The following is a 23,384-nucleotide window of genomic DNA, read 5'->3' as shown; positions in this document are numbered from 1 at the left end:
ATGTGGTCAAACTGTTAACGTGGTCTCATTCCTTATCATACATAAATCGCTTTTTTTTTCTAAATGAAATGTGATTTATTTCCAGAACACGATTAAAACATTTTTCTTGATGTTTTGTTGACGTTTATTACGTGTGTAGTAGGTAAATATTAAAAATCCACACTATTTTAATTTTTCAGTTAGCTAAAAGCAAGTAAAAAATACACGCACGAATATGGTTGAGGTGAGAAATATGTTTTTAATAACTTTATATTCTTATATTTAATTTGCCACAGGTACTAGTTATAAGGCTAAAATGTATATTTTGACCATCAATACGATATTTATGACTACAGCTATTGCTATAACTATTTAATTTATACTCTGTTATGAACAATATATTATTAGGAACTTAAATATACTTCAGTGAATAACATTTTACCGTTGGGCATTATTTTTAATTGTGATTGACTAACTGCTACAGGTATAGCTAATATATTCTCTGTCCATCGAGAACACTCTGATTTTAAACATCCCCACTTGACATCCTGCTATTGTCACCAGTTCCACTATGACAGGTTGTCGCGTGTAGATGTGCAGAAAAACTTGTGTATGCCTGGTTCTCTCTCTGGACAGTGTATAAATTATGGATAAAGTTACTGGCGGTTTTAATTTAAACATATAATGTGTTGGAGTAACATTATTTATAAATCAAATTGCTTAATCTCTGTAAACAACTTAAAATTTTGGTATTTTGAAAAATTCACTAATATTGAACCGATTTTAACAAAAAAAGTAATAAATAGTACATTTAAGACATAACTTTTTACCTATAAACAGTAATTTTAGGAAGGTGGAGTGAGTATACATTTGTAACAACATTTGTTATTTTTAAATATTCATGTCTTGTAAGTTCTGAAATAAATTTTTAATTAATAAGTCTTTAGGGGTGCTTATTGCTTACTAAAATGTATTGTTTCTAATAACTTGCTTTTTTAAATAATATGTTATATTCATTTAGGGAGAACCAGTTAATCAGTCTGATGAATTACCAAAAGTTGAAAATGAACAACCAATCGAAACTGAACCGGCTGTTGCAGAATTAGTTGTTAAACATCCATTAGAGAATAAATGGACATTATGGTTCTTTGAAAATAAAAGTAAAGTTTGGGAAGAAAATATACATGAAGTCGCTAGTTTTGATACTGTTGAAGATTTTTGGTGGTAAGTTATCTTTATTTTTGAGCCCTTTTAAACCCTCAAATATTAGTCTCATTTAGTCATTTCAAAATATGCTCCCTAGTATTTTTAAATATATGACAAAACAAGTCCTGAACAATGAATTACAAATAAAAACTCATTTTCCAGTTTATTCAATCACATCAAACGTCCAAGCCAACTTTCATATCAATGTGATTACAACTATTTTAAAAATGGAATCAAACCTATGTGGGAAGATGGAAAAAATAGTGCCGGTGGTCGTTGGTTATTACAGTTACCACCTGCAAAAAATAGCCAACATGTTGATGAGTACTGGAAAAATATAGTAAGAAATAAACTTTTTTTTTCGATTTAATTTTTACTTAAATAAATATATTATGTTATGTTAAATATTATTACATTTAGATATTGAGTATAATTGGTGAAATATATGACCAAAGTTCTGAAATTAATGGAGCTATAGTTAATGTACGGAGCAAAGGAACTAAAATAGCAGTATGGACAAACAATGCATCAAAAGATAATGGAAATAACATTATGGCTATTGGGTAATTAACAAAATATAATTTGGCAATTAGGCATCTACTTATGGTATATCATGACATAAAATGTAGTGTTTACTGATGGAACAATATAGTTAGTAATAACATAGCATAGACTTTAAAGTATTAAATGGTATGAAATATAACCTAATAAATCTTGAAATATAAATTAGTAATTCCAAATGTCTTGTCTAAACAATTTAAACAATGAATGTTTTATTTGAATTTTGAGTATATTTTTATTGACATTAACATTAAAGCAATATTATTAATAGTGTTAAATTTAAATTTTAGGAGGAAAATTAAAGAAGTTTTGGGCGCACAAAATGAAAAGATGGTTTATGAGTCTCACGCAGATACAGCAAATAAACAAGGATCATTTGCAAAACACGCATTTATGTTATAAATTAGCAAAGTTGAAAAACGAATATTTTAAAATGTTTAAAAATAAAATGCATTTAAAATGGAAAATAAATATTAAAAATTAAGAAAGGCTGACTTAAGTTGCTAATTTAATTGTTGTTCAAACTATATCACCAATTTGAAAATAATACTACCTTAAGAAGAATAACAAATTTCTCGCCATACATATTATTTGATCATGCACCTTTCACATTGATTTATATCTAAAAACTGTTCAGGAAGAAGCAGAACCCTTCTATAAAAGATTCTACTGGACCACGCCTACTTTATAACTCACATGATTCTCTTACCTCATAAATTATCAACCAATAAAATTTCTGGTAATCTTTTCCAAGGCACCTGAAGAGAAAATGGCTCAGATAGAACAATTAATTGAAAAATTTCAAATAGTAAGACATGTCACTGTGGTGGCTTCTTCTAACAAGCAATTTCACTGTCTTAGTTAATTAACACATATTTTTATTGTACAAAAAAACATATTGTAAGAAGAAAGAATGTGTGTAGTTTAGAATTTAGTTAAAATTTATCAGTATAGGTTATTAGGAATGTTTATAAGTTATTTTCAATAAACTGCATATCCTCTACAATTGTATAGATAAATAAAATAATAATGAACCCTTACTGTAGAAACATTCCAATTTATTTGATATCTGTTAAATATTAGAAGCCATTGTATACGTGTACACCCAGACCTAGTTTTCAAAAACTAATACCAAACTTAAATATTTATTTTTTCTCCATTTTAAAGAAAAATATGAGAACAATAATTTACCAAAACACAATTATAATTAACATAGTGGAGCAGCCAACCAGATTCCTATAGCATGTCAAATTATACGTTTTTTATTACAGTTTTATTTCGATCTTTCAATCTTTTTAAATTTAGAATGTCATTGGATCCATCCCTGTGGTAGTACTAAATTCATCGCTTTAAACGTCGGCATGTCATGACATAATAAAGTAAAAATTATAATTTATGACGTAACTGTTTACAGTGTCATTGTATGTGAACCGTTATGTATTTATAATATTGTATATTTTTTCGACTAAAATCGCAGTTGAGTTAGGGCTGTGCTACTTTTAAGACGTTCAATTTTCGCATCCATCGCCCACCGGCAACAAAAGGACCGAGTAGTAAGTGGAGACAAACTACGGAGAGGTACCTTTTAATATTATAAAAAACAAACGCCTATAATAATAACATTAATTGTTATGGGTGACAAATACCATTAACTATTTACTATTAAGCAATTATATTAGATAAGTAGGTACTGCAGTTGCAGGAAGACCACAGAACAGATTAAATCTATAAATAAATTTTATCTATTCTGTGGTAAGACGTTATTGGTTATTCACGTCTTGTTCATAGTCCAGAATCACGATTAATGATTATCAATAAACAGTGCTGTCACATAGCATAGTTTCGAAGTCGATTTACCTAAAAATTACTTACTGAATTTGATGTTTAAGACGACCGTTTTTCCCAATATAATATTATTTCAATAACTGCAGACTACTCTTTGTCGACTATACAGTTACTCTGTTTTACGACCGTACGTCACTACTCGGCTCAGTACAAGCTACTTAAGTTTATATAATATATAATAACTTTATTACATTTTATTATATTGTTATTATTTATTAATTATTATTAATATAAATTCGTCTCGCCTTCAATACCAGATATCTGCGTTACGTGATATTTAGAAAACTATTTCGTTTTTAATCGCATTGACGTCGAGACTTAAAGTGCGCATAGAATCGAGGTATATTGTTTTGATTTTAGTTCCATATTATTATTAAAATAATATTTCGTAAATGTAAGTTACTTTTAACACCGGCAGACTACGATTCGATGTCCCTTTCAAATTACAATATAAAAACAATGGCACTTAACAAATACGACGTAGGCAACGTACATTTGTTGAACGATTCGTGGAAACTATGGTATTGGAGATTCAGCGGAACTGCGGTCCCGGACGTCAATTGGACGGATAATTTGCACGGATTGTGCGAGTTTGACAGTGTCGAAAAATTTTGGAGGCAAGTACTTGCCAAAAAAAAAATTATAAATCAATATAATGTTATTATTGCTAGAACTTAAAAGTTTGTTAACTCACAAAATGTACCTACTTGAGTACTATGTATTATTTATAACTTATAAGTCAATAATTCAGTGTTGTGACTTGCATTTAATTAGATTTTAAAGCAAACATCATTAATATAATGTTAAAGCGGACACCACACGGGTTTGCACCTTTTAAAATGATCATAACTTACTTAAAAATAATGATATGAATAAAATCTTCAGAGATGCCCCAGATAATATTCTTGACCTTAAATTTTATGATAAGTCAATTTACTCTAATTTCAGAACTTAACTAGAGAGTAAAATGTTGGTATTATTGTGAATGTAAAATTTTCCATATTGTACGTTTGTAGGGCAGAGACAACAAATGCTGGTGTGGCGTCTTCTTAAGATAAACATTATTCCTTTAACTTTGTAATTGATTTCTACAAGCCTGCCAAGAAGGGGGACCCCCAAAATGTAGGACAAGGCACAACAATTTTTTAATTTATAAAACAATTAAAAATAAGAATTTGACAAGTCTTCTACTCCTAACAGTTACCTACCCAAAAAATTAAGTATAGGTGGTCTAAAATTCATAAATTGTGGAGCCGTCTAAGTATAACCCTGTGCCCAGATTTCTCTCTCCATGTACCCCGTACACCTAAATGTTGTTATTATAATAATGTATAATTTTTTATTTTTTTAATGCTGCACCTACAAATTACAATTTAAGTGAAACCGATTTTTTTATATCAAAGCTAAATATGTTATTACAATATTGATAATAATGATCAGATATTTCCTTTAAAATAATAATCATGTTAGGTATTTAACTTTTTTTTACGTAGAAATTAAAAAAATTGTATTACACTTTATACATTCCTACCTACAGCCATACTAATCATAATTTTGTGTATTTTATTAACAGCATTTTTAATCATATTAAAATGCCAAGTATGTTAACGACTGGCTGTGATTACTCTGTATTTAAATCAGATATAAAACCCATGTGGGAAGACCCAGCAAACAAGAATGGTGGACGTTGGTTAATAAAGGATAGTGGACTATTAGATCAGTACTGGATGGATATTGTAATTTTTGTTTTTGCCTTGCCCATTTCCACTGTATTTATAAATATTTTTTTTTAGCTGTTGAGTATGATTGGTGGAATGTATGATCCATACAACGATAATATTTGTGGTATTGTCTATAATAGGCGTCAATACAGTAAAATATCTGTTTGGATTTCTTCATGTGACATGGATATTGTTAATGACATTGGGTAATGATTTATTTAATACTTAGGTATATATATAAAATTCATTTGATCACAATTATTTTCAAAAATATTTTTTAGCTCTAAACTTAAAGTTTACCTTGATACAAAAGAAAAGTTGAAGTTTGAAAAACACAGTGAATTTTTGAAGAAGAAAATAAATTCGCAGAAAAAAATTTATTTAGGCCAAATGACACAAACAAATATTTAAATGTTATTAAAAATTAATATATTAAACACAATCTGTTTTATTATGATGTAAGTTTTAAAAAATGTAATATGTCTTACTATTTAAACGATAAAGGAAATTTATTATGCTAAGATTACTAGCCAATAAACAGTTAAATACTTTAGCAATGATAAAATCCTGATATATTATTATATAATTACAAAAAGTAAACATGTTATTGTTGAAAAATTATTATTGTTAGCTGGATTACATTGTTTTTTTTTTTTTAAATAACTAGTCATAAATTAAATTTTTGCTGTCATATCATTGTAAGTATTAATTTAGTTTTTTTTTGACATGTCTTAACTATTATCGAATAATGTTGTAAATTAAATATTTTAAGCCTATATTATTTTGATATAATATTTATTTATATTATATATGTACAAAAAAAGTTTGGAATATTTTAGAAAAATATTATTAAAATAGATTTTGTTAAAAATGTTTTAATTTAACATGTTCACTGCCACACGCTACCTATCTACGGATAACATATGCGAGACTATAAAAGTATACGAAAAAATGTGGTAAACAAAATATTGACCGAAAAGAATTTCTTGATAAATAATAAAGCAGTGCTTCTATGGCCGAATTATAGGCGTGTATTTTCAATACGCACTGTGGCAATCACAGATCGGCAGTGGCCAGAAAGGCCCAACTACCAACGCCGACCTGTGATCTGCAGTAGAAGTGAATGTGTTAATATTGTCACTGGTGTATCAAAAATACCACATCTCATGTTCAATTTCCAATCTATAGAAATTGATTCTGTTCAATCAAATGTATTTGTTCTTCTTTGACGTCGGCCAGGTAAGACCATACCACTAAATAAACATACATTACTGCCATCTATCTAGTTATTCCCTCTTATTTCCCTCTTTTAATATTTGGTTTCATTATCTTTCCATCCATTTCTATGTTGTCCCACTTAAGCTGTATCCTTCCTATGAAATCTCCCAACTGAATTTTCCTCCACAAAGTATTTTTCTATACACTGCCATCCTTAGTTCTTCGGATTTTCTTAGAAACAATGTTTCAGCTACATACAGAAAAATTGGCTGTATTAACATTAAATATGTTGTTCTAATTTTTAAGTTCTTGGGCTAAATTATACCTAGGCCATAAAAAAAAACATTTATTTGTAGATTGTAATCACACTGGGATTTTGGTTTGTCATTATTCTAAGTTACTACAATGTACTTTCCTTCATTAAAATTGAATTCTACTTTCTTGATATTCATTAGTCATATCAGGCAACCCTTCATATCTAAGCAATATAGGACAAAATTATAAATCAATATTACCACTTTTAAGCTTATAATAAATTGAGAAACTGGAATATTTCAATCCAATACTGTATTTGAAAAAAGAAAACATTTTCATTTTTTAATATACAAAAATACAATTTACAAAACTTATCAATACATGTTGTAAGATAAATTACATTACTGAATAAAATATAAAATAAATTTATAAAAAAAAAATATGTCTTATTAAAATGTAAATTTCATTAAGCCAACTGGCCACAAGAACCAATTATTACTTTCTCGGTTGGTAGGCCAGCTTTTGTACCACATTTCTCTATTTTCTTCATAACATCAATACCACTTAACACATGGCCAAACACAACATGTTTATTATCTAACCATTCAGTACGAGCTGTGCAAATAAAAAATTGTGAACTATTTGTATTTGGGCCAGAATTAGCCATAGATAAGACTCCGGGCCCTGTATGTTTTAGTTCAAAATTTTCATCGTCAAACTTTTTTCCATAAATTGATAGTCCACCTGTACCATTGTTATTAGTTATATCACCACCCTGACACATAAAATTTGGAATAATTCTATGAACTGTAGTGTTTTGGTATCCAAAACCCTTTTCGTGAGTACATAAACAACGGAAATTTTCTGCTGTACGTGGCACAATATCAGCTCGTAACATAATAATAATTCGACCAGCATCCTTTTTGCCAATTTTGATATCGAGATATACTTGTGGGTTCTTTGCCTCGTCTTTGGTTTTATCCTCTTCAATTTTTTTATCGTCCTTTGGTTCCAGTGTTTTACCAGCATATTGAACAAGCCAGTCATCTTCCGACCATACCGGTCTGGTTGAGCCTCTGTTGATCTTCTGTGGTTTTGCTAAATTGACACGGATAGTGCGGCCAAATATTTCTGCTTCATTCATATTGTCGATAGAATCCAACGCATCTTCAGGTTGTTCGAATTCAACAAAAGCAAATCCACGGTGTTTCTCCGATTCATAATCTAATGGCATCTAAATTCATAATAAATTTTAGAATTGATTTATTTCATATTTATTAATGAAAACCAAGGCTGATCTATGGATCCCCCTTCATTAAAATTTAAAACATTACCTGGACATCGACTATATCACCAAAAGGTATGAATGCAGATCTCAATACTTTATCATCTACTTCTTCAGCTAACCCACCTACATAAACGGTGCGCTTCAAATACGACTTGTAAGTATCGGCGTCGTTCATCTTGTTGGTAATTAGTAAACTATTCAACGTTCTTATATTATACAACTTAATTACTTGAAACAAAACCGATAACAGTCGAAAATTGGAAACTGTCGAGAGTCGAAATACTTGGCCGGTATTCGGTAATCAGTATCGTTATCATCAAAATAAACAAAATAAAAATGGCAATAATATTATTAGGTTATGTTTATTTCAAAAACAGAAAAAAACACTGAAAATTGCCAAATGGAAATACATTTTAGGTATATTAGGTTGTTTTTATTGAATTAAAAATAAATATAAACGTTTTATGATCTAAATTTTAAAGTACCATAAAAAAATCAAACAGTACTAGGTGCGCCGGGAAATTATTATTTTATTTTCTTCACGATTTTAACCACCCAGCTTCCAGAGATTAGGGCTATATTTAACACTAACAAGTGGCCGATGTTGACAATTCTGTTTGTAGGAAACATAATAATTATATAATATTCATATTATTTCCATCTTTAAAGATTAAAATTTGGATATTTTGATTTTCGTTAAATCATAATATCCACGATTCAGGACTATTATCTTTGCGGATTGTACCTTCGGTCATATCACAGAATAACAGAATATTATTCTGTGGTCATATCATATTTAATCTATTAAGTTATATATATTTATATCAGAAACAGATAGAAAATTGTCTACATAAAAATTTGAGTTATTCGTGGAAATATACAATTTTATAGTCTACTTACTGACACTCTTCGTTTTGTGTAATTATCTGTCCACAATTATCCACTGTGACTATGTCTCGACAGAACACAAGATTAGACGTTAAGAAAGTTGTAAGTATTAATTGTTTCTTCTCTCTTGTGATACCTACCAAATTATTTTCATTTTAAAATTTGATATTAGTTATAAGTTTTATTAAATTACAATTCAAATGACATTATTAGTTCTCTTATCTTTAGCTAATATCATAAAATTTTAAAATTTTGATATCCAAGTATCAATCGTATCATAATATGGAGAAAAAGTTAAGGGAAATTCGATCCAACCGGTCCCCACGATATATGTTACACGTTATGCAATGAAAACAATTATATTTCTTAGTTTTTTTCTTGTTATATGTATGCTGGTTGACATATTTTATCAATAAACCGGAGTACCGGCTTATATGGTTTATTTTGAACTGCGTATTGCAGTTTAAAGTCCATTGAAAAGTCCTAAAATATTCACTACTTCATAGAAAAAAATATAGTTATTTTAAATTCAATTCTAGATCATTGAATGTTTTGTGAGTGCTGATTCTTAGTCTCACTTATTTTATCCATTGACTTATAATAGTATAATACTTAGTAGGTACTGGATTATAATAGGACCTATTAGGTGGCATTGTACGGAAAATGATCATTATAATTGATATAAGTCTATGATTTTATCATCAAGTCTGGTGACTTTATTTAAATTTTCAACTATTATTATTTTTAATGCCCAACAAAAGAACAAATATATAAGTAATATTTAAAGATATAATTCAAGATTCATCATAAGTTTTTTTACTGGAAAAAAAATTGTTAAGTCACAAATTGTATTAAATACTATATAGAATAAAATAAATTTTGTTTCGGACAAGAATTAGATCAATCTCACAATCTCACCATATTATTAATAGAAAGAAAATATAGATAATATATTTGATAATAAAATATTATTAGAAATATTGACCGTCGTTGATTTCCATTGTAGACAATGATTTATCATTGAATTCAAGTTTAACATATCAATAACAAGGTTTACTTGACCTCAGTTATCTACTATACACCCGAGTGACTTTTTCAATTGTGTTTTTGTATACCTAGGTACTTGATAAATGTATTTTTGACTTACTTTATTAAGATTTTTGCAATATTCATATGATAGTTGACCAATTTTACCATCTTGTTATACATTTTCAAGATTTAGGTATGACTTTTTTACATGGTAACTGTACAAAATTATACACAACATATTCATAGATGTATATGACATTTTACAGAAAAATTAACTATTAGTATATACATCTTAGACAGACATATTATTATACTATTTATTTATACCTAATACTATTGCACTATACTTCTGTATATACCTGGTATATTGCACTTGTTTCAATGTTTATTAATACATTTTTGTGTCACATAATGATAAATATCTATAAATTATTTAACAAATTGTTTACAGAATTCAGAATTATTTACTTTAACTTATGGAGCCATAGTGTCTCAATTGATGAAAGACTATGAAAATGTAGAGGATGTGAACAAACAGTTGGATCGAATGGGTTATAATATTGGTGTCCGTTTGGTTGAAGATTTTTTAGCCCGTACTAATGCTGGAAGATGTTATGACTTAAGAGAAACCGCAGATAAAATCCAGGTTATAATTGTGTATACCTATATTTGAAAATGTTTTATATCCTAATTACTAAACTTTGAAGTGTTCATAATTTATCATAATCTTTTTATTTTAGTATGCATTTAAAATGTATTTGGGTATAACTCCGGCTTTAACTAATTGGAGTGCTGCCGGAGATGAGTTTTCCTTAACATTTGACACTAATCCACTAACAGAATTTGTGGAACTACCAGATAACTATCAAAATCTCAAATATAGCAATTTACTTTGTGGAGCCTTGAGAGGATCATGTGAAATGGTATTTATGATATAATGTTTAAAATAGGCATGTGTGGTATAAAAAAATATAACTACAGGTTAGAAACTTGGTAGCTGAGTTTTAGGACAACAAACAAAACTGGGAGTTACTATAAAAATGGAAACAATTTAATTGATTTAAATATACTTATTATTTTGTGTCAGGTGAAGAAATTTAATTAAATTATAAATAATAAGACTATGTCATGAAATAATTTCATAATAGAGTCAAATACTACTTAGAAGTTATTTAAAACTTAGTACAAAATATTATCCTGAGTCAGGATTATGTAATTATGAAAAACCATTTTTTTTTATATTATTAAACTGTATGAAAATATGTCTTTAATATAATTTTCTAGCGCTTAATTGTGTTGAGTTTAAAATTTTAAATACAATTTATATTTTTTCAATCCTAATTAGTGTTCAAATAGTTGTTGTACATACAAATACAATTTAAAGTATTATAATGAATTGTTATGTGTTTAGGTACAAATGGATGTGTCTTGTTGGTTTGTGCAAGATCAACTTAAAGGTGATTTGGCCACTGAATTGCGAATAAAATTCAACAAAAGGCTAGAAGACGCTATACCTGCCGGAGAAGACTAATTAGACTCTGACTCATCTGTAAATTAAATAATATTATTATTATACATTATGTTTTATTTTATTTTTACTTTATAATACTATCTCATACACTTGTTATCATATAAAAATAAATAGTATCTAAAATTACCTTTATTTTCATTATTTGTAGTTTGGTTAGTGGATGGCATTTCGTCATCACTTTCACCACCGCTTTTAGTTTTTACTGAATCACTATCAGATTCATGAGCATCATTCTTTTCGTTACTACCAGTGGCTATTAAATATGTCTCCCATTTCTTTAAGCGTTCTTCAGTTTCTTCAGGTGTTTCAATGACTCTAAAAAGTAAAAAATAAATAAATATAAATTATAATTAAAAATGAATCGATTTTAATTTATCATACATACTTATACTTAGTTTTTCCATCCCATGTTTCAGCAGTAATCTTTCTTTGTCCAAACCACCGATTATTTAATAGTAGCACACAAGCATCGGCAGCATCAGGATCCTTGAAATTAATCTGAGCAACTCCCTCTGGATGTCTCTTAAAAGAAAAACAGTAAATAATTAAGAATTATATTTATAAACAAAGTTTAAATATTCTAATATTCTAAGTTACTTAATACTTTAATAGTTGATAATTATATCTTAAATTGTCTTACTAAAAATTACAAATGTATGTTTAGACATTCTAACCCTGTAACTTTTGGGGTAGGTTGCGAGAAGTTTTTTAAATTGTATAGATCCTAAGAAATTTATGATTTTTGAAACTGTTAAAACTTAAATTATAAAAGTATTAAGAAGGTATTGTAAATCCCATAAATTATCGACTGGTTTTAAAATGATTATTTATAATGTTTCGTAATTATTACGATAGGTATTTTTGGTAATTTTAGGAAATTTTCAAGACCCTCGATACTTATGTCAAAAGAAAAGGTGTCTAACTTCTGAGAAAATAGTCAACTTCATAAAAACAAGGCTATTGCAACCACGATTATTTGAAGTTGTGCGAGGAGTTGGATAGTTCTCATAAATCGATTATTTTGAACACTGAAGTATTTATTTTAACTCCCATATACAATCAACATCTTTTCGAAACTTAACGAACTAAATTTGTATTTGCAAGGAACAGAAGGAACACATATATTTTCGATTCATGATAAAATTCGAGGGGTTTTAAAACAAAACTTAATTTATGGCAAAAAACATTGGAAATCGAAATCAAATTTAGTGCTTAGAACTAATTTTCAATCTTATAAATAAGCCATGTGGGTCGCAATAGATTTTCGGGAATAAGTTGATGAACGGATTCACATAAACGATTGATCAGCCATCAACGGTGAAATAAAAAGGTTAATTTAGTTTCTATTTTTTATAGAATCTAGATATCCTCATATACCTAACTCTATAACTTCTTTATTTGATTGAATATAATACATATCATGTACGATAAGTATAATTTAATTTTTGATAGAACTACGATTAACGGATTAAGTGAATAATTATCTAAATTCACATCAAAACTTGGGTTGAGGTAACAATGTAACATAACAGCATAGCAGTTCAAATAAAATAGAAATTCGCAATATTATTACAATATACTTACATCATACACGACTACTTTTTTCACAACGCCACATTTTGAACATTCCTCTCGGAGATCTCTTTGATATTCCAAGAGTAATGAAACATCGTTGTCAAATGTTTCTTTTTCAAAAAGATTTTTGACGATAACTACATTCTCGTGTTTTCCTCTTCCACCTACAATTTTATCAGGCCTCCAATCAAATAACCTTAAAGGAAACAAATTAATTTATTGTTAGAACATAATATTCAATGTATATAAATTATTGTTTATCATAGTGAAATGGAAAATATTAGGTACTTTTCTTGAATTTTTTTTATCTTTTCTTTATCTTTTCGTTTTTTCTTTTTCGGTTTTAGAGATGGGTCATATTTTTCGCCACGCATGGTAAACTTGGCTTTTTCCACGCGGATCTCTTTATCTCGAAATATGTAACCATCCAGCAACTTTAATGCCAGGTCCACTGATTCTATCTAAAAATGAATAAAGAATAACAATACAAATCATAATCATAAAAACCGCTGTAATTAAATAGCGACGAGTTTTGTTCCTATAGTCATAAACTCATAAGTTATAAATTGCGTCATTGAAATTTAAAAGCTTAAGGTCGTTTTAATGAATTTGTCACGTTATTTTCTGTCAATAATGGACGTTTATGATGCCATCGTGTATACAAACACAATGAGTAATAAGTTATTACTTAGGTATTACGTTCATATACGATGGCATCATAAAACTAATAATAATATATGAATTATGATTAACATTAAAACTTGTGTAAAATAATGAATAACCTCATAACTTGAATATATTGACGGATGATTGATAGAGATAATTGTAGGCCTGAGAGATGCATATGAGGCCCTTCATAAAATAAAGAAAAAATTTGACCTTGTCATTCTATACAGCCTACGTGCAACTGCAATGGCGTAATGTCAGTATATTTTAGACTAATAAGATGGGGTATATTTATTTCTTAATCGTCGGCAGAGTTTTAACGGGGAAAATTAAAAACATTCAAAGTTCAAATTAGGTAAATACGTCTTGAGGATTAAAATGCTACCATTTTGAAGGTCCAGTACAAGGCTGAATAGTTTTGAATTAGTAGGGTTGAATAGCAAGATTGTGGCAAATACAATACGAGTTTCCCCTAGCCACAAAAATAGAACGCCAATGGATTATAATATAATTAGGTAGGTACATAATATGATTATTTATCTCAACGTGATAAGTAGCCAGGTAGGTAATTACAATTGATATTATATAATTGATGGTACCTATGTACTAAGTTTACCTGATACCGATTTCTGATTTTTACATTCATCAAACAAAAGTCGTATACGAGTATCGATCTTAGTTTACGATTTAAAATTAATAAAAATTAATAGTATTAAACTAATAAGTAATAATATACTCAGGAACAGTGCTGTAGTGGAGGGTATACACATCCTACCCAACTTACTTAGGGACAAAAAACATTTGAAACATTTGAAATTGTCCACGAATTAAACTATAATATACCAACTGATAAGTTTATTATATAATAAATAAATCATTAATTGTATAATAATATTGACGTACATAATTGTATACATAAAAATAAATACGAATATTGTATATTGTAGTCATATATTAGGCATACTAAAAAGGCGCAAACATCAAGGTTCTCATAACACCTCTATACCTAAACGCATGGCAAACAAATTGATTTGTTGAAATTTATTTGGTTTTTACGTAACTATCAATATTCAACATCGCTTGTTTAGGTTTTTATAATGTTTGCACCCCATACATAGATTTTAAGTATAAAATCGGCTATTTGCGCATAGGCAATTATAATTTTTACATTTAATACCAAGGTACGAAATAACAATGGACACAAAAGCTTTTGAGGAGTGGTAATTTAGATTAAAACAGTTTAACAATGAATAGTTTTTGATGATAATAATTATTTCAGGAAGGGCGTTAACTTGCAAATTATATTGGTTTTTTAGGAGTGTCTTGGGGGAAAATGTCTGAGATTATACAACAACTATCATCGATAATTGGTATAAATATCCAACATTTAAATATTTAATATTATTACGTAGATAATACCTATATTTATGAAAAACCAACGATATAATAAAAATATATTTACGAATTATATAGGTATGTTATAAAATAGGTATGGAGGTAGGTACAATCCATTTAACTTATGTTTCAATACGAATCTGACTAAGAAAAATTAAAAACAGATTACTTCGTCAACTTAAACATTATAAATAATTGTTTGTTAAGTGAAGTAGATATAATAATATGTTTAACTTATTTTTTTATATATTATAAATTTGATGATATTTAATATCGGTATCGATGAAATAATGATTAATTATAGCTTAAAACATTAGAACAACTATTTTCAATGTCGTGTTATTAAAATCGAGAAATACCTATATAGATAGTAATCAGAGCATTAAAAGTAATACCTATAAACTAGAATCGTTAACCATTATTTTTTTTATGGATATATTTAACATGCAATGTCTGCGATAAATTAAGTTATGAAAAACAACCGTAAATATAAGATTACATTTTTTTTATCTTTATTTTATTTAAGACAAAAATGAGTAAATAATATACACACGTTGAAATTAGTCAAACAATAAATTAAAAAACTAAGATGACTACTTAAAATTTTGAAAATATAAGAAGTATCAAGTATACCTAACCTATCTTAGAAAAATATAAATTCCATCTATGTATAATACATATGACTATATTATGAAACTAGTAAAAGAACCTAATTAATAAATAATAAAAAACATCATACTTATAAGTTTCAGTAGGTACACATGCCAAAACTGACTAGTTTATTTGGTTAATTTTATTTTTTATTATAAGTATCAAAGTTTACTGGAATTCGTAGCGCGATGTTGTATAATTGGCTGGATGAACAAAACTCGCCCGAAGGTTGAATAATGAATAAAAAATCGTAATACTGGGGAGTCTATAGAAACATTTTAGTATTAAAGTGTAACTGATCTAGTAAAGATCAAAATTTCTTAACGTTTTTGCGTGTTACTTTTTCAAACTAAAAATGAATTTTAAAATATTAGCAGATTTAAAAAATGTTTATCTTTATTTAATATTAGTTGGTACGTTTAAATAACATAAAAATAATTTACCACATATTTTTCATAGTAAGAATACATTTAATTTTTACTATTTACAGTTGCCTTTCATACGTGTGAATCAAAACTGATGTACAATTGTCAAAACGGATTTTCAAAATTTGGAAGTAACTGTTATCATTTAAGTAAAGAAACAGCAACGTGGCAAGAAGCTTTTTTTGAATGCAAAAATTTGGCAAAAGGAAGTAAACTCGCTGTGCTAGCCAGACAAGTAGATGATCATAATATTCGAAAATTTTTAAATTACAGAAAAAATGGTAATTTTCTTAATTTGTTGAACAGTTATTAAATTAGAGTGTAAGCAATACAAATAAGTAATTTACAAAGATGTTTCAATAGTTTTAAATACCGAAAATATATAAGTAACTAGATAATTAATCTTCATAAACCATAAGTTTATACATACACATGTGTTTATCTGCCTATACATATAGTATACATTACCAGCTATGACACAATAATATAAATTTATTTTTAAAATTGAATTATTTGTTAGTATAATTTTATATGGGCCGCCTAATTAACACAAATGAATAAGAATTATTATTTTTAACTAATAAGAACCAAAAAGCATTAATTGATAGTTAATAATGATTAAAATAAGTTCAACTAAGACAGTCACTGCAACATAAATTATATTTGGCCATAACATTTTTTTTTAATGACATGAATGCATGTCAAAAAACCAAGGCTCAATACCAAATTAAATTGATATTTATAAATAATATTTCATATTCCTAAGCAGAACATCTGAACATTATTCGGAGTATTTTAATCTATAAAGCTCAAATTTTAGACAAATAATTCATAAGTTATAACTTACAAGCATTTAAAGTTTAGATGAGCGGAATAAAGTGGTACAGAGACCCACCAAAATGTTGTCCGCTAATTAAAACTTTAAGTACTTACCTATAAGTTATAAATTATAACTTTACAATGAACTACTTGTCCGAAGTTTTATTTTTATAGATTGAAATACTCCAAATATATTTTACTTCGGAATATGAAATTCATGTATATGGTGTCGTTTAAAAAGTAAAAATATTAAAAAACGATAACGATAAAAAATACTAAAAAATATATATTATTTTCAGATGTTAATTTGAAATGACATCAAATTATATAAAAAGAGTATTTTCAAAAAAGTTTTTGTAATAATGCGAGTATAGACACTTATTTAAATGGCTGGTATCTATATAAATAAAAGTCAAAAGTCTTATCTATAATCTATGTTTGTTTTTTATGCTTCACTACAAAGGCGGTATGAGCACCCTAGGCTTCTAGATTAAAACACCGTCACATTAGAAAAACATTAACCTCATTTTCCATGAATATAAGTTAATAATAACTAAAGAGTTCGAGACTTCTTGCATATTTTGCTGGTTTTTTTTAGTAGATATAGATTATTCTAGGTAAGCTATAAATTTGTTTTGTGATGGCGAATTAATACTAAGATTTAGCAATTTTTACATATTTCGTAATTTATTATATTTTAGAAAAAGTGCATATTTGAGTAATTTTTAGCATATTTGTGCATATTTCGAATTTTTTTTTATACACGGAATGTTATTATGAATAATATTCAAAAATATTTATAAAATAAATAATGTTTGGGTAGGTATACACGTAAGATTTTATGAGTCTCTTTATCGATTAATAATTGTTCAACCTTGCTATCGACAATATCGACAATTCCATATAGTTGTGGTAAAATGTAATAAAATTTAAATTCTGGATTGTACGACGAAATGAAAATCAGTACGTGTTCGTATATAATGGTGTTCGCTAATGACATCACGTTATTCGTTATTGCTTAACCAAGTACATGTGCCAGTTTTTATTAAAATGAAGTAGATCTGTTTCACGAGTTTCAAAAATAAAAAATGCCTCAAATGTTTTGGGTTATTTGCAATAGGGTCCGTATTGATCAATACATATTCGAATTAGTAAACCCATGTATTATTTTTATAATGTTTATGAACCTATATTTGAGTTTTGTATTTACAAAATTGTAATGTTGTATGCGTTTTTCAAAAATAAAATTCAAAATTATCATAATATATTTTTACGATTTTAAATATATATTTCAACAATTTTTAGTGCAACAATTGCCGAACCCTAATAATAGCAGTTATCCTAATTAAGTCAGGTAGCTATATAATAATTCAATGTTTTAAGAGAAAGAACTGACAGAAGTAATTAATTAATTATGTCATAACGTTTATTGTAATCAAATATTTTATAAAAATGATTTATTATTTTTATAAGAACAAAAATATTTATTAATACCAGAAATGGACAGTATTGAAGATAAGTGTATCTTGATACCTTCTTTTGTATCTTGTACACGATACTCATACACTCATACTAATAGACAAGAACTGCGCATGATATTTTATTCTAGCATAGTGCGAATTATCTCAACATGTATGAATGATGTCTTGATGACAAGTGAGATATAAACAATTATGAATACATAGTATAGTCTGTATAATCACAGAACAATATTGTAATACAGTGAATAAAATGGTAAACCATGCACACGGAACTATATTTATCTAATTATACGCATTGACTCTGTTGATAACACACAGTGATCATAATAGTTTTGGGACATAATTGTAATAACTAATCTCGTAATTAATTATATAACGAATAAATTCAGATAATGAATTGAATTTCATTTTAATAAAATACAATTCAGGCTCTACGCACCTAGAGCCCATCCCTTACCAATACTAATTATTAGGGCCCAGATGTTGATACTCTAAAAAATCTATAAAAATACCCTAAAAAAATACATTTGACAGAACACTAAAAATGTTTATGTACATGTTAAATGATCTGAATACTTAAAAAAACGCTCATATAACTGTTTAAATTACAATTTATAAACATATGTAATAAAATTGTTTTTTTCCCTTTCGATTTGTGGAAAATATAAAAATATAAATAATTTCTCAACTGTTAAAAAAATTTGTAAAAATTGTTTTAAACTTCAAAAAATGACATAAACGCGAAAAACGCATAAAAAAATTCAAAATAAATATTAATTCAATAGATTCGTATGTTAATGAAACACATTTTAATCTACGGAAGCATTGTCTATGATGTTCCAAAAAATATGTAAAGGCCATCAATGCCCTATTTATTATGGTCTATGGAGTTAGTTGAGTACATTTGTTAATCATTCCTGTTAAAGATAAACATAATACATTACACTACATATAGGCAGAAATCATTGAAAGCTTGAAAATATAGTTGTAGTTGCGTGGGATCGAGCCCCTCCCCCTTCCTAACCAGTTATATTAAAGGTACTTAATTTAAAGTTAAACACTTTAATGGTGTGATAACACAGATAAACGAAAATAAATAGAATATGAACTTGAACATTATTATACATTTTAATCCAAATAATGGTAAATATTATAACTATAATCACTCTCAATATTTAAATATTTAATATTGGTCTATTTTTATTCTTTAGAAACAAAAGAAAGATGGATAGGAGGCATTTATGATTGGAGCCAAGACCAATGGAAATGGGCAACGTCGGGACGTAAAATTCGATACAACAGATTTGAAACTGCACAACATTTTGTTATTGATCGAAATGATCAATGGCAGTGTATATCACTGGATCCAAATATTGATTACAAATGGAATGCACAAAGCTGCTTACTAAAAAAAAACTTTATATGTGAAACAAAACCTCAACCAGAGTGTATGAATAATATAGTTTAGAAACATTGATTAATTATCCATGAAAAAAATTTTTAATTTTAAATCAAGTACCTACAGGTATATAATACATATTAAATAAATGATTTAAATAATATTAAAAACGTTTCCTATTTATAACTTTTAAGTTATACAACTATTATTTAACAAATTTTAACATTATATATACTAACTACAATACAAACTACATGTAAACACCAAGTTTACACAATGCGTTCTAAATGTATGTAAATATTTGTCATTTCAATATCTGTTACGTTACCATTTTTTTTTTTTAGGGTGGGATAAAATTTTCACTCGCCCGATAATTATAATTTATAAAAATTAAATACTACCGTTTACAAAACTACACGATTAAATAAAATTGTACATGGTACATTAATATACATGGTTAAATATTAAAATAATATATTAAAAATCCCAACAAAATATCTTAAGATGTAAAAAATCATCAAATAGTGTATTCGCAGTACAGATATTTTAGTATTTTATTATGGTACTGAGATATACAAATTACAAGGTACCATATGTTTTCAACAATTAGAAAATAACCACAATTAATGTAACCTTATAATGTATAATTTAAAATTGTAACTAAGTAAAAATCTTCTAAGTACAAATTACTTGCACAGTACATCCAAATACATTTCTATAGATTTAATAATAAATAGACAAGAACTAGACTAGACAAGAGTTTGGGATATCAATATTGAATTGAAATATCGATATCGTTGAAGAAGTCTAGTATTTATTAATATACTAATATAATTATCAATATTTATAATACCTTAATATATGTGCATAGAGCGTCTCCTTTAAGAATGTCTGTACCCCTCTCAGTATAAAGCTTAATTTTCATTTGCCCACTGTCAATATCTTTCATGATCAATCCACATTTTTGCATTAAATCAATAAATTCTTGTTCAGTTATATCTAGTGGTAAATTTGAGACATATACTTTTGTGTTATGCTCTTCGTCGATCTCAAACCAATCTTTAAATAAGTTTAAAAAATTATTAAATAAACTGTTTTCTTCAACTTAAAAATAAGTTTATTTTATTTTTACTTACTTGGTTCAGAAGGTTGGGGGAGTTTCCTTTTTTCAGTTTCATGCTTTTCATCTGAAGCATTCAAGGTAGATTCGGATTGATTTTCTTTACTTTGAGCTTCAATAGTATTTGTTTTTAATGTGTTTACACTATTTACGCTTACAGTAGAACTTTCATTTGAATTAAATCCATAGCTAAGTTGGTAATGAGCCATAAAATCATCATCAATCTACCACAATGTTAATAAATATTAAAATATTAAATACATACAATTCTTTAAAAGACTAAAATAATGCAGAATATATATTACAGTAATCAAAAACATTTTATTTTAGATTCTGAGCAGACCAATAGTCATTGGTTTTCTGTGTTTTTTAGAAAGCAAATATTTTAAAAACATATGTTCAATTTGTGCATTTAACATGGTAATTCTTTTAATATATAATTCTTTAAAATTATAATACCATACATTTATTAAACTATTTTTTTTATGAATTTTAGCATTTATACATTTTAAATCTAGCCAACAATCTAACAATAATTAGATCTTCTATTCATGTACAAATAAGTGTACATTTCAATATACGTTTATGTTTTCTTATTGATTAAACCAATAACAAATACCAAATAGTGATATAAGCCATTTCTATAGATGTCTTTATTGTGTAGGATTAATATTGCAGACTCTATAGTTTATATAGTCTGGACTATAATAAAGTGAACTATTTATCGTATCTATTATTTTAGTTATTGGAAAATTATTGTTATTTTTATTTTATTATAAAATATAAAGTATCTATTTAATTGATCTGCATTATTAATTATCATAATTATTTAAATACCAATAAAAATCTACTACGTAAGTCTGTATTATGTTCATTTTTAACATATTATACACTAGTTTAAAATGTACCTTAGGTTACTGAATTTAGCCAATTAGAGCTCATAAGAATACACAATGTGGTAAGACAGAACCATAATAATTTACCTTAGGGAACCAAGCATTTTTCTCTCTGTCCCAAATATAAACTGTTCCATCAGCTGGATCAGTATATGTTTGAGTTACACCGTCATGTCCATACTTTCCTTTTGTCATATCTTGCCGCTTAACTGTACGCTGAGTTCTTCCTTTTTCATCATCATCATCAAATTCTTCTCCGTCATTATTATCATCCAAATCTTTTTCTTCTATCAAACTTATGGTTTCTTTTTGTTGAACTTCCCATTTATTTGATTTTAGATCCCACAAGTAAGAAACATCTAAAATAATAATAATTTAATTGCAAATAAAACATTTAATTGTTTTACCCATAAAATCAAATAATAATTGGTATAGGTGCAAATGTAATTTACTGGATATTTTTGTTTTGTAATAAACAAAAACTACAATAACAAATTGTTGGTTAGATTTTGTAATTTAAAGCAACAACAATTATAAGTATGCAGATTAGAAAACAGTAATTGGTAATCTCAATTTATTTTGTAATGTAAATAGGACATAAATACTTGTTTGTTGATCAGTATATTTGTATGTTTTACAAATTTCATCATATTCATAGTTCTCAAAGCCTTTTTCAGCCCAAGTGCTTTTTTCCTTATTCCAAGTATACTCTTTCTTAGTACTTGGATCTGTGTAAAAACATACACCATCTATATATTTATAGTTACTGTCATCAGAGTTTGGAATATCTGGTGGAACCGATGTTGAGATAGATTCCATATTGATCTTATTAACTACAAGTTCTAAGACAAAAATAATATTAAACCTTAATCATTAAAAAATGGAGTGTAAATATTTGAATACTTACAAACTTCCATGATAAAGACCCAGAAATTAACTATACTATACAATATCTTATGATTACAAATAACTAATTTAATAGCTTCTTCATTTTTAAAGTTCTCCTTGCAGTTAAAATTAACAAATATTTAAATCAAAAACGTATAATTAATTGTTGTAAGTACTGTATAAACTTACTACTAAGTAGTAAGTAGACAACAATTGTCAACTATAAATTATGATTAATAATAATTGTATAGATAAAATTGATTATGTTTTCGTTTAAAACGTTCTTAGTTCTTATCACTTTTATACTTTTACCTACCACACAACAAAAACTAAAAAATCAAAACACGATTTTAATATTTTATATGCAAACGCAAAGTATTTTTTGCTACAACTGTAAATGATGAAAAAAAGAGTGGCCAACCCTTAGATATAATATACGTATATTTCATGGACATATAAACATAGATGTATACAACAAGTTGTTGTATCTATCTATGCATATAAATAAATAATTTATTAATTTTTTTTTTTGTTTGTCTTATTTATTA

General features: G+C 27.2%; 6 protein-coding genes across 6 annotated transcripts; 4 read left to right on the top strand and 2 right to left on the bottom strand.

Annotated features, from left to right (window-relative positions):
* Window positions 1-68: 68 nt before the first annotated feature.
* LOC111034129 (eukaryotic translation initiation factor 4E-like) lies at window positions 69-2,237 on the top strand. Its single transcript, XM_022315184.1, has 5 exons — window positions 69-223; window positions 1,001-1,203; window positions 1,348-1,525; window positions 1,606-1,748; window positions 2,037-2,237. Exons 1-5 carry the CDS (start codon window positions 215-217, stop codon window positions 2,146-2,148), a joined length of 645 nt encoding a protein of 214 aa, XP_022170876.1. The 5' UTR covers window positions 69-214; the 3' UTR covers window positions 2,149-2,237.
* Window positions 2,238-2,346: 109 nt separating this feature from the next.
* Window positions 2,347-5,970, top strand: LOC111034130 (eukaryotic translation initiation factor 4E-like). Its single transcript, XM_022315185.1, has 5 exons — window positions 2,347-3,324; window positions 4,010-4,208; window positions 5,165-5,327; window positions 5,385-5,518; window positions 5,594-5,970. Exons 2-5 carry the CDS (start codon window positions 4,021-4,023, stop codon window positions 5,721-5,723), a joined length of 615 nt encoding a protein of 204 aa, XP_022170877.1. The 5' UTR covers window positions 2,347-3,324; window positions 4,010-4,020; the 3' UTR covers window positions 5,724-5,970.
* A 1,110-nt stretch (window positions 5,971-7,080) lies between these two features.
* On the bottom strand, window positions 7,081-8,360 carry LOC111034127 (peptidyl-prolyl cis-trans isomerase E). Its single transcript, XM_022315182.1, has 2 exons — window positions 8,120-8,360; window positions 7,081-8,019 (listed from the first exon to the last, which is right to left on the bottom strand). The coding sequence occupies exons 1-2, from the start codon at window positions 8,246-8,248 to the stop codon at window positions 7,252-7,254; spliced, it is 897 nt and encodes a 298-aa protein (XP_022170874.1). The 5' UTR covers window positions 8,249-8,360; the 3' UTR covers window positions 7,081-7,251.
* Window positions 8,361-8,490: 130 nt separating this feature from the next.
* On the top strand, window positions 8,491-11,642 carry LOC111034131 (trafficking protein particle complex subunit 3). The gene is made up of 4 exons (XM_022315186.1): window positions 8,491-9,063; window positions 10,442-10,636; window positions 10,731-10,913; window positions 11,402-11,642. The coding sequence occupies exons 1-4, from the start codon at window positions 9,025-9,027 to the stop codon at window positions 11,519-11,521; spliced, it is 537 nt and encodes a 178-aa protein (XP_022170878.1). The 5' UTR covers window positions 8,491-9,024; the 3' UTR covers window positions 11,522-11,642.
* LOC111034126 (HIV Tat-specific factor 1) lies at window positions 11,426-23,115 on the bottom strand. Its single transcript, XM_022315181.1, has 10 exons — window positions 22,856-23,115; window positions 22,554-22,790; window positions 22,036-22,307; window positions 21,069-21,276; window positions 20,786-20,991; window positions 13,385-13,557; window positions 13,106-13,292; window positions 11,907-12,043; window positions 11,649-11,836; window positions 11,426-11,537 (listed from the first exon to the last, which is right to left on the bottom strand). Exons 2-10 carry the CDS (start codon window positions 22,765-22,767, stop codon window positions 11,518-11,520), a joined length of 1,605 nt encoding a protein of 534 aa, XP_022170873.1. The 5' UTR covers window positions 22,768-22,790; window positions 22,856-23,115; the 3' UTR covers window positions 11,426-11,517.
* On the top strand, window positions 15,831-20,060 carry LOC111034132 (snaclec coagulation factor IX/factor X-binding protein subunit B-like). The gene is made up of 3 exons (XM_022315187.1): window positions 15,831-16,221; window positions 16,299-16,514; window positions 19,745-20,060. The coding sequence occupies exons 1-3, from the start codon at window positions 16,164-16,166 to the stop codon at window positions 19,999-20,001; spliced, it is 531 nt and encodes a 176-aa protein (XP_022170879.1). The 5' UTR covers window positions 15,831-16,163; the 3' UTR covers window positions 20,002-20,060.
* Window positions 23,116-23,384: the final 269 nt, after the last annotated feature.

The sequence above is a fragment of the Myzus persicae genome, unplaced genomic scaffold (genome assembly GCF_001856785.1).
Source record: "Myzus persicae strain clone G006 unplaced genomic scaffold, MPER_G0061.0, whole genome shotgun sequence".
NCBI classification, from domain to species: Eukaryota; Metazoa; Arthropoda; class Insecta; order Hemiptera; family Aphididae; genus Myzus; species Myzus persicae.
Note: the sequence above shows the minus strand (reverse complement) of the source record. Positions and strands in the feature narration are given on the sequence as shown.